Source organism: Corylus avellana, chromosome ca3 (assembly GCF_901000735.1).
Source record: "Corylus avellana chromosome ca3, CavTom2PMs-1.0".
Classification (NCBI taxonomy): domain Eukaryota; kingdom Viridiplantae; phylum Streptophyta; class Magnoliopsida; order Fagales; family Betulaceae; genus Corylus; species Corylus avellana.
Genome location: NC_081543.1, coordinates 3649556 through 3661561, shown reverse-complemented (window position 1 = coordinate 3661561; position 12006 = coordinate 3649556). Strand labels below are relative to the sequence as shown.

General features: G+C 35.1%; 1 protein-coding gene across 3 annotated transcripts; it reads left to right on the top strand.

The window, feature by feature from the left end:
* Nucleotides 1–2993: 2993 nt before the first annotated feature.
* Nucleotides 2994–9579, top strand: LOC132173613 (nucleobase-ascorbate transporter 6). Of its 3 annotated transcripts, none has more exons than XM_059585149.1 (15): nucleotides 2994–3172; nucleotides 3532–3674; nucleotides 4617–4714; nucleotides 4816–4992; nucleotides 5337–5437; nucleotides 5828–5903; nucleotides 5990–6049; nucleotides 6201–6385; nucleotides 6775–6871; nucleotides 7218–7304; nucleotides 8052–8110; nucleotides 8202–8293; nucleotides 8412–8489; nucleotides 8581–8741; nucleotides 9090–9579. In XM_059585149.1, exons 2-15 carry the CDS (start codon nucleotides 3572–3574, stop codon nucleotides 9306–9308), a joined length of 1593 nt encoding a protein of 530 aa, XP_059441132.1. In that variant the 5' UTR covers nucleotides 2994–3172; nucleotides 3532–3571; the 3' UTR covers nucleotides 9309–9579. The 3 variants fall into 3 exon arrangements, with proteins under 3 accessions (XP_059441132.1, XP_059441134.1, XP_059441131.1); XM_059585151.1 differs by lacking the exon at nucleotides 2994–3172 and adding an exon at nucleotides 3291–3365; XM_059585148.1 differs by lacking the exon at nucleotides 2994–3172 and having other exon boundaries at nucleotides 3386–3674.
* The last annotated feature ends 2427 nt before the right edge of the window (nucleotides 9580–12006 follow it).

Sequence of the window (12006 nt, the reverse complement as noted above, 5' to 3'; positions counted from 1 at the left end):
CCTATAATAGTTTTTGGCTCCGTTCCTACCGGCAACTATAAAAGGACAGAAGATCCATTATGATTCCCTTAGGTAGGCGCATACCCTATCAATAAAAAAAGGCGAGAAAACACTTTCATGTACGATCTCTTTCTTTCTTTTTTTCAAATCACGAAAGGGGTTACAAGGAAGAGTTTTTCCCATTTTTGATCCGAATATAAGTAAGAATGAAAGATCAATTAGAAATGCTTTCAAACACAAAGTGATAAACGACCCATCTAGTTAAAGAATGTGCGCCAACATATTGCATCCCCTTCATTCATTCACTCACTAATATTTTGTTCAACCTCACTAAACTTTATACACTAACTTAAGCGTCTTGAGTGATCATTGTTAATACATCTAACAAACTCTTTTTATTTTTCTTTGCGTATCAATCATTTTCGAATGGAGTCTCGGTGTATGGTCAACAATATAGGATGCTAGCGTATAAGCTTTTTTTTTTTTTTGAGGGTGTAAAAAACTTGATTTACACATCGCCCTTACCGAATTTAGTTTTTTTCTTTCTTTCTCAAAATCATTAAAAAAACAATTTAAAACACAAAATACTTTTCTGACGTAGACTTCGCCCAAAAAAAAAAAAAAAAAAAGCCACTTATCACTTTTATATTACACTAAAACATTTATTTATTTTTAACCTTTATATAACATTAAAATATTTTTTCAAAAAACAATTATCAATATTTTCTTTTTGGTAAAAATATATTGATGTCAAAAAGGAAAAAAAGAAAAAAGAAGAGCTTTAATTAACATACTGATAGCATCAATAATTAATGTTAGAGTAGTTCAAATCAACAACCCTAGATTGCAATTATTTTTAGGGTTTATATCCTGTAGATTGCAAAAGAAAAAAAAAAAGAAAAAAAAGAAAACCTTTTGACGAATGCCAGTTGTAACTGGGAAATTCTGGTCAAGGAACAGAAGCCCAGTGATTGGACGAGTTGCTTGACTCTAGGGATAAGAGAATTTGTCGGCTGTCCTTTTTTCCCACCATTGGCTACCCTTTTGGGGCTTTTTGGGCGACCCGATAATCCTCTGGTACAGCCCGCACGTGATCATCGTCTACATAATTTCCAAAATGCACCTCCACTCAATTATTGAGGTTGTTCGGCATACAGTAGTGTAATTAATTATCAATAAGAGGGTATTAATGGCATTTCGAGTAAAGAGATAGATGGTCCTTATCGGGAAGATGGAAATAGAGAAAGTGATGTTGCCAAGGCAAACTCTGTCCGGCTGGTTCAAACGTCGTCGTCTGGAGCCGATTAGCAATTCTTGCCTTGTCAAGATCAACCTCTTCTGTCTCTTGCATTAACAGAATATGAAATGCCAAGTGTGTGATATAGACTGACTTCATGTTACACAGAGAGAGAGAGAGAGAGAAACTGTGGGAGTGTTTTTGGTACAATTCAACTATTTTTACTCATTTGGTTTAGCAAAGGTTTTTGGGACAACTTTTTTAAAGGTAAAAAGTTATGAATTGTTTAAATGAAAATCATTTGCTTAGTAAAAAGTTTTTGGTACAACTCTTTCCAAGGTAAAAAGTTTGACAGTCATGTTCAAAATGCCAGTTTTTGCCAAAAAAAAAAAAAAAAAAAAATCGAGCATTACAACTTTTATCGCAATAATAGTTTGGGTTTGTGATTTTTATTTTTTTATTATGTTGCTTAACTTAATTCAAAATTGCAAATATTGAAAAAAAAAAAAAAAAGAGTTGAGATTATATTTGGATTGTTTGAAAACTATAAAATATAATAATAAAAAATATATTTAAAAAATAAAAAAAACATATATATTACAAAAAAGAAAAAAGAAAAAACAATTTGGGGTGGTTTTGAACCACCCCTCGGCCACCCCCAACATCTGTTTTGGGTGGCTCGGCCACCTTGAAAAACCACTCAGGGGTGGCCACGGATGGAGAGGTGGCTCGTAGCTGTTTGGGGTGGCCGCTCCACCCCCAAAATGGTGTATCGATTACCCTCAAAACTAGTTGAGCCACCCCCAACTACCGACTGGGGGTGGCCGAGCTGGTTTTGGGGTTGGCTGATCCATCCTCTTAGGGGTGGATCGGTCATCCCGAGACTTTTAGGGGTGGTCAGACCACCACTCCTATATATATATAATTTTAAAAATCATATATTTTTAATTTTTTTAAAAATTTTGTTGATTTTTAAAATTTTTATTTAATGTTTTTTATTAGTTTGGTTGAAAATTTTTGAGTTGAATTGAGTGTTAGTGGTGTTAAATCAACCTAAAAGAAGAAGAAGAAAAAAAAAAAAAAGTTGAGAAGAATTGTCTTCCCAAACAAGCAATTAATAGATACATTTAATTACTTAGTGAATATAGATTGTTACCTTAAAGTATCCTAAGCTCTTTAAAATTCACTTTTAGTTAAATTTTGGTTAAATTCTACAAAAAGCAACCTCATCAATATTTCTATTCCCCTCTCCATTTTAAGGCTCGACAAACTTCTCCCTACATTTGGAGAACAAAATAATTTCTTTACCCTATTTTTTATGTTTTTATATTTTCCTCACACTTTATCTCTCCCAACCTTCTATGGGTTTATAACTTTGTGAAGTGCTTTTGAAAATAAAAGATAAATGAAGATAGAATAAAAATTATATTTAAATAGAATGGAGTAAAATTTATAGAATTTATTATTTGATACTTTTAGCGAGTTTTTCAGCCAAATTTTAACTAAATAATTAAGAGTTCATTGAGAATGCTCTTAATTTGTAAAGCAATTGTTGTGAAAGTCATTGTCTCAAAAACGTGTTTTAGAAAAAAAAATGGGGAGGGAGATGATTTTCAACCCTTGCTTCTGGTCCAAATTTTTTCAAAAAGTCGTTATTTTTAAAAGGAAACTGGTGCAAACAGGCCCTTAGTTGCATTCATCTTCCTTTATATCATTCATATTAAATCTTCACCTGCCCACATTCAAAATACCCCTTAACACCATTCGAAGGGATTTCTTTGCTCAAAAAGGCTCTTCTTTTTATCTTTTTATTTGAACAGCATTCCATACTTTTAGTGACATTTTTGGAGTGGGGTAGGAGTAGGACATACAGATTTATTCACTTTAAAAAAAGCTTTGGGCACTTGATTTTGCTTCAGAAACATTGTTGAAAAGGTACCTTTTTCTTCCCTTTCTCATTCCCCATTATTAAGTTTTCTTTAATTACTACAACTATTACTTTCACTCTATCTCGAGATCTCTAGTTTACACTCTTATCATTTTCCACTGCCATTTTCTTTTTCCTTGAACAGTTCCCACATCTCTGTTATTCTCTAGTTCTCTATATTAGTGGGTTTCCATGTGAAAGGTTCACTCTTTCGGGTCCTCATATTATTGAGTGTTTTGTTTTGTGTTCTCCATTCCAAGCTCATCTAACTGGGTTTCTGCAGGATTTAAGATCTGGGTTTTGGTTAGATTTGGGTTTCATACAGCTTTTCTGTAGTAACTTGGTTCTTGTTATTTTTGTTTCCTAGAGAGTTTTAGAGAGAGAAAGTTCTAGAAAGAGAGAGATCAATGGCAGGAGGAGGAGGAGCAAAATCAGATGAGCCACAGCCACACCCGCCAAAGGATCAGCTACCCAACATTTCTTACTGCATTACCAGCCCACCTCCATGGCGTGAGTATCTCTCTTTCATCCACAAGTTTCTTTCTTTTGCACTTTTTTGTTTTGTGCTTTCCTTTTTAACTTGGATTCTGAATTGTAGTTCCTTTTGGAAAGTTAGTGCTAGATTATTCATTGTGGGTCTTAGTTTCTAACTCTGATTCTTCTGAATCTACCTGGTATATTTAAGGCAGGTTTTGTTATAATAAGTTGCTTTGATTTCGGATACGTTATCTCTGTGTTTATCCGTTCAAAGCATCTTTTCTGGTCTCTCTTTCTCTTTGGCAGATACCCCTCTCTTTTCAAAAAAGTAAATTTCTTTAATATTTTGGAACAAACCTCTTTGTTGTACTGACAAATTCTGATCTTGTTAAAAAGGAAAATAAGAAGAAGAAAAGAATTGCTTTTCACTGAACTTGTGTAGCTTTTTTCGTGGGAAATTTTCAGTGATTGATTATTGTTTTTTTTTTTTTTAAAATTTGCTTTTGTTGATGCTAACTTTACTGTTTCGGGAACTCTGGAGGGTTCCGTCACCAGGTTCCATACTACATGTAACATGTCTATTTCGAAGTTGGTTGCAGCCATTTTGGTTCCTTTTTTATTTTGTTAATTTTGAATTCCCTTTTAAGAAAAAATTTTCTACTTTTTTTTTTTTAGAATTTTTTATTTTTTATTTTTATCGTTTTCGTTATTCTCCCCTGGTTCTGTTAGGCTCTCATTTTACGGCTCATCTCAACACAAGAATACCTCTTTCTGACCACTTGGGGATGGCTGCCCTAACCATCATTAGTGATTTTGATCTACTCAGAATCATTTTAGTTCAGTTATATTGTAATAGCTTAAAGGTTGGGTAATTTATTTATTTTTTAAATTACTTTGGTGCCTTTGGTTTCAATTTTTTTCGTTGCTTTCATTTGTAAATCATTAAAAGACTATGCTGTTTTGGGCATGATGCAGCTGAAGCCATCATTCTTGGATTTCAACACTATCTTGTGATGCTTGGCACGACAGTTCTCATCCCCACTGCTCTGGTTCCCCAAATGGGAGGTGGAAATGTAAGCATTTGGATTTTTTTTTAGATGTTGATTTCAATTAAATATTGAAATTTTCTTTAAGGGTATGATTATGACTTAAACCGCATGTGCCGTTGTTGTAGGAGGAGAAGGCCAAGGTGATCCAAACCCTACTCTTTGTCGCTGGTTTGAACACATTGACGCAGACATTGTTTGGGTCTCGACTGCCTGCTGTCATTGGAGGGTCATATACCTTTGTACCGACCACAATTTCAATTATCCTTTCTGGTCGATTCAGCAATGTCCAAGACCCTATAGAGGTTTTGTGATCTCAAACCAATTCTATAATGTTTGGTATTTGTTGTATAATTGGCTGAATTGCTTGTAAATATGGTGTACATGTTTAGTGCAAGTATGGCACATAACTAGTGCCCAGCATAGGATATTGCTGGAAATAATGTGTCTTCAGTTTCCCTTCAGTTGGACAGGCATGCAATCAATGCCTAAACTCTAAATGCTTATCATGTCTTACTGTAATCATTTGGAAAAAAATAAAAAATAAAGAGGAAGATGAATATCATGCTTTCAAACTTTCACATAAATCTAATTGATGTTTGCACCAGCTTGGTTGTAACCATGTCACCATGTCTTGATGCCTATACAGAAATTTAAGAGGACAATGCGGGCAATCCAGGGTGCTCTTATTGTTGCTTCAACTCTTCAGATTGTCTTAGGATTCAGTGGCCTTTGGCGCAATGTTACAAGGTTAGTTCAGAACCTATACAGATATATTAAATGAAACAATCCTTAGTCAACTTGGGGATTGTTTTCCCTTTTCTCCCTTGGTATATAATTTTAATTAGCTGGGTTCTGTTTGCTTGGACCTCATATGAGAGCATTATGTAAAATGGCGCATTGAACCATGTCATTTTCCATGGATAAATTTTTGTTGGTTAATGCTAATTTTAATTTAGGTACACCAAATCAATTTGATTTCTGAAATAGAGATTATTTAAGCTCATCAGCTTCATACTGACGCATTTCAGCATTTTCTCCAAAAGAGACTGCATCAAACACAAATAACTGAATACTCTATGGTGATTTTTTCTTATTACAATCTGAAAAGTCGTTTGGTTTGGTGTTCCATTTCCTCAGGTTCTTAAGTCCACTTTCAGCTGTTCCTTTGGTAGCATTAACTGGATTTGGGCTTTATGAGTTTGGTTTTCCTGGGGTTAGTTTTCTTTTGCTGCAATGTGCAGTCTCTTACACTAGATATTTTGGTACTTTTGGATGCTAACTCTTGCCATGAATCTCTAGGTTGCGAAATGTGTGGAGATTGGACTGCCAGAGCTTCTTATTTTAGTTTTTATTTCACAGGTACTGATCTTTAATGTGTTACACATCCAGTTCGTACAGTTTTTAATTTATTATGTACTGTAGTTTCTTGCCTTCTATGAATTATATCTGTAAGTTTACAGAGTAATGGTTATTGCTAGGCTAAGATTGTTATTGCTTACTATTTTTGCAGTATATGCCCCATGTGCTACATTCAGGAAAAAATATCTTTGACCGTTTCGCAGTAATTTTCTCAGTGGTGATTGTTTGGATATATGCTCACCTACTTACTGTAGGTGGGGCATATAATGGTGCAGCTCCAAAAACACAAATAAGCTGTCGCACTGACCGTGCTGGACTTATAGCCGGTGCTCCATGGTAAGTATAATTTGTTTCATTATAGAAATTTTCATTTCAACATTTCTCCTGTGATAACAGTCGATTTGATTATGGAGTCACAAAATACAATGCCTAGATATGGACTCTGTATGACTGTTTTATTTACAATAGTCCATAGAAATACCTTTCCATAATCATGAATTTGTAAGGCAAGCTGTTTATGGATATTAATCCTCTATTTTCACGACTTTCCTGTTCGTTAAAGTATGTATTGGATTGTGTAATTTAGTGCTAGTAGGATGTAGTTTGATTAAAACCTCAAGATTGCTTCACTATTATGTTTACTTATCTACAAACATAAATTAGTATTTGGGTTTGATACTTGACATGAGTGAGGGAGAATTAATTCTTGGAATATGAGTTTGCAGGATAAGAGTTCCTTATCCCTTTCAATGGGGAACTCCTTCATTTGATGCTGGTGAAGCCTTTGCCATGATGATGGCTTCTTTTGTTGCTCTTGTAGAGGTGTGCCTTTTTACTTTGTTTTCTTCTTTGGAATGCTTCAAACTAAGTCGAAAATGCATGATTTCATTAATGTTGTTAATGGCAGCACTGGTAATTTATTTGTACTCTTGCAGTTATTTCTTATGACTTCCATTTGAATTCCATTAACCATTTCTTATGTCATAGTTGTGCATGAGTGGACAATTTAAACCTTTGATTAAGCAGTATAATGTTCTTCTATTAAGAGTCAAAGGTTCTTATTTCAAACTAATATTTCATTATCTGAATGCTTGTCTCTGATGATGTTAATGTTATTTGATCTCTTTGAGTTGGCTAATTTCTTATATAACTCCAATGATTTGAGCAGTCCACTGGTGCTTTCATTGCGGTATCAAGGTATGCAAGTGCGACTATGTTGCCACCTTCCATTCACAGCCGTGGAGTTGGTTGGCAGGTAATTATAAAGGCTTGTCCTATCATATTTAAGTAATCTGACAAACTTAATGATGCAAAATTGAGGTTCTAACTGTTCTTTTGCATCTATCATGATTTGGATAATTTCCAGCTTAACTTCTATTTTTGAAATAAATAAGAGAAAGTGGTTTAAATATAGTGCTTTTAACCTATCACTTTTATTCCATGTGCTACAAATCCCCACCACCCACCACCACCACCACCACCACACACACACAAAAAGAAAAGAGTGGCATTTTCTGATCTCGCACAGGCACATGCACATATAAGGAAGAAGAAGAGAGAATACAAATGCATAAGAAGAACAAGAGAAGAAACAGAAAATTGCACCTGGGGGGGAGGGGGGCTGTGTATTTTGATCCTTTCCCTTCATCCCCTTTATGTTCCTATCATGTTCAAACCTCAGCCTGTAAACTATTCTTTTAATGAAAAAAGATTTGGTTGAAAAAGATGAACACCCTCAATAATAAATGGTTGAAAACTTGAAATCAAAAGAAAAATATACGTGCAATGGTTAGACAGTTGTCGTATTACTCATTTGGTCTGTGGGTTGGTTTCTGAAGTTTACAAATAATTCTAGAACTTGGCCATGTGACTTTTCATTAGGAATCATAATGACCCTGTAGGTCAAATATAACTATGTTCAATACCATTATGGAAGTCTTGTGAAGTTCAATTTCAAGTGAGAATCAGATTCTTATTGTGTATTAATTATTTTTGCTCACAGGGAATTGGCATCCTGTTGTCTGGGTTGTTTGGAACTGGGAATGGATCCTCTGTATCTGTGTAAGACTCTTAATAGGGAAACCTACATGCTATTTGACTATTCTATTCCAATTAAGCAAAAAACTGAGGACTTTGCTTGGCTGATGTACAGAGAGAATGCTGGTCTCTTGGCCTTGACTCGCGTTGGCAGTCGAAGGGTAGTGCAAATATCGGCTGGATTTATGATTTTCTTTTCCATTCTTGGTAAGCTCTTGATGCATGAGATGTTCTCAGCCATATGAAAATTGAATATTATTATCAATTGGCCTTCCTTTTTGAACATTTTGTTCCTGTTATCATTCTATTGTTCATCATTGTACAGGGAAATTTGGAGCAGTCTTTGCTTCAATCCCAGCACCTATTATTGCTGCCTTGTACTGTCTTTTCTTTGCTTATGTTGGTACGTCTCCTTGATTTAACAGGTTAAAAAAGACATGTGGACATCTGAATCATTTTTATCATTCTTAGTTATTCTTATTTTGGATGCACAGGTGCGGGGGGCCTTAGTTTTCTTCAGTTCTGCAACCTAAACAGCTTCAGAACGAAGTTCATCTTGGGCTTCTCTATCTTCATGGGCTTGTCTGTGCCACAGTACTTCAATGAGTACACAGTAGTCAATGGTTATGGTCCAGTCCACACAAGCGGAAGATGGGTATGCATGACATGTCAACCCTGAATCTATCTTGATCCTATTAAGCTTTTCTTATAATTGTTAAAAGTATTGGTATTGATTAAATATTAAATTTACCCATTTTTTGGGATAAGTGGTGATCAGAGCAGAGGTTTCGAGTTTGAACGTTGTCTCTGTCATTCACCTTTTATTTCAATTAAATATTTCACATGTTGGGCATCGTCTATTAAAGGGGAGTTTGAGTTAACTCGTGAGGAGCATTAAAATATTGGTATTGATTAAATGATAAAATTTTTTCATTTTTATCAGCTTAAGATCTTGAAATAAGTGGTGATTTAACAATAATGCCTTTCTTTCTTTCCTTGGCAGTTCAACGATATTGTGAATGTCCCTTTTTCATCAGAAGCTTTTGTTGCGGGCTGCGTGGCATATTTCCTGGACAACACACTGCATCGGAGGGACGGTGGAATCAGGAAAGACAGAGGTAAACATTGGTGGGACAAGTTCCGGTCCTTCAAAGGTGATACAAGGAGTGAGGAATTTTATTCACTGCCCTTCAATCTAAACAAGTATTTCCCGTCTGTATGATAACGAGCAGCACTGAGTTATAAGGTTATCTTATATTATATTTCTCTGTTGAAGGTTCTCCAAGCTCTTTGTGCAATCTTGTTATAAATCATTGTTGCCTCTATTACTTGTGAATCTTATTTACATGCTAAAGCAGTATAAGATTAGCCTTTCCCTTTATAGGATGCCTTAGAACATTTATTTAATTGTTTTCTTTGCTGTAAATCCAAAGGCAGAACTGGATTTGAACAAGCACTTATGTAGTTTTATTGCTCTCCACTCTTTTCACTTTTTTCTGGTTTTCTTTTATAGTTATCAGTGCATCTCTATCCATTTCAATTTGACCCAAGTCGTTTAAAGTATTATGATTTTGAATGATATTATAACTGCTTGATTTGTGAGCTTCCTTGTGGTGATTATGTTTTTGAATCATATTGTGCTTGTACAATGACTTAAAAAAATCACTTTAACTTGGTTGCATGTAAGCATAAAAGAGTCAGGTGAGTATTAAGCTTCCCCAATCTCCTAAACAAGATAGAAGTGAGGCCAAGCTTTTATCATTCCTTTCCTTCCAAAGACCACCAGAAAAGGTTAGACGACACCATCTTTCACACTGCTGAATGTTGAAAACGGTGGCGAAACTAAAGTTTTTCTTCTTCAATACAGTTTTCTTTGGGCAGCTGCCTTAGACTTTCCTAATGTGCTTTTTCATGTTTTTCTTGATCTTTTATCTTTCTAGCTAGGTTCTTTCTTATATACTTTTTGTGTACCAACCACCGGGTTGTGACTCTTCCTTTAATAAAATTTTGATTCCTTATAAAAAATTAGATTCAACTCATGGAGCTCCATGGCCCTACACTAATTTAATTTTGATGGAAAATTCAAACTTCAAGTTGCAAACTTCTGCAAGGAACCAGGAAGTGGCAACTTATAGGGGATTGGTGAGCCTGAGAATATGCTATGCAGCATGTTAGGTTTGAGGTTGCTGTGGTATCTGCATGTCATTTTCTAGTGGGTGAAATTGGGTTTGATAGGCCATAGAATTAAGCACCCAATAATTGGTGTCATTTCTGATTAATCAGGTGACAGTACTCCAAATTGATTTGAATTGTGACAGCTACCTACCTCCCAGTGCCTTTTTAAACTCCATTTGACTCAATGATAATAGTATATTATGGAAGGACAGGTCCGGCCAAAAAAATATAAAAGGCAAACGAGTGATCTGATCACCCCTTAAATGGTTGAACCACCAGTTTTGGCCACCTCCGATGGTTCGCAAGGTGGCTAACCACGCCTTCACCCCCAAGGAGGTGGTCAGCCACCTCTTCTCCTTTCGTAATTTCTTTTTCTTTGAGGGTTGACGTGGCTCAATTTAGGCCATTTATTTTGACCGAACGGCTCGAATTCCGCAAATTATATGTCTTTGAGTGGACCTTGGTATGAGCCAATGGATGTTTATGTGCCTGGAATAATTTATGGGTGGGGAACCATGTGAAAGCAATTGCTTTTAGGTTCAATACAAAATTATGGTTCCAGTTTTAGAAAGAATTAATATTGATTCTAGGCTCCTAATGGCTTAGTTGTTGATGGGGCTGAGGAATTAGGATTCCAACAAGTGGAATTCCAATGGTTCATTATACAAAATTTTATAGATTAGGGTTCATGGAGTATTATTGGGTATAGGATCTCCAATAACTGGACCACCCCTGCCTTAATAATTGTCTTATAATGACATATTCTTCTTATTATTGTGACATTTAAAGAAAATATAGTAATCATTTCATTCAAAGAAGGGGGGCTAATTATGGACCATAAGCATCTAGAAATGTACCCACAACCCTATCTGGTAAATGCTCTGAAGTTGAGCTTCACTTGAGAAAATTTTCACCATTCATTTTTTTACAAGAAAATTTTCTATGATTTTTTTCTTGAAGGCAAGACAAATTCATAAATCTTAATAGGATTACTTTTTTTTTTTTGTAGTTAAAAAAATAGTAACAGAAATCCAAAATTTACCCCCGTCTTCTACCTCCACATAAATAGGGTTAGTGCTTAGACATTCTGTTAGCGTTTTCAAGGTTCAGCTATCAGTCTGCCTATTAGATGGTTACGTAGGAATGTTCATCATTATCATTTTCATTACTGGATATAATAATGTCATCCACTAGATTAATTATTAAGAAAATTATCTAATTGGTCTATGGAATTTACGGTTGTAGTAAATAAACTGAAAGCATTGTAAATATTGTTGGGGTAATTAAGGTATCTATTCAAAATGATTCCTATCATCAACTATTTGACAGAAACATTAGATGCACACAAAGATTCACACGTAGCATAGTTGATGACTTTGAGGTAATGTATATGTCCAAAATGATTCATGTCATAAGCCATTTGACGGAAACCATTAGATGCACAATCGAATTCACACGTAGCATAGCTGATGACTAAGCCTATTATAAAATTATAGTTTACTCTTTTTTTTTTTTTTTTTTTTTTTTCATGAACTATCATTGGATTATCATATATCTCCATCAACTACCAACTTTACATTACGACCCTATCAAACTACCATTTCGTTACCAAAACCCCCATTCCGTCAGCCAAGGTCGTTAAGTCGGACGGTCAACCCATCACGTGGGCGTAAAGTTGGTAATTGATGGAGGTATATAGTAATCGAGTGGTAGTTCATGAGGAAAAAGATAATTACCCAAAAAAA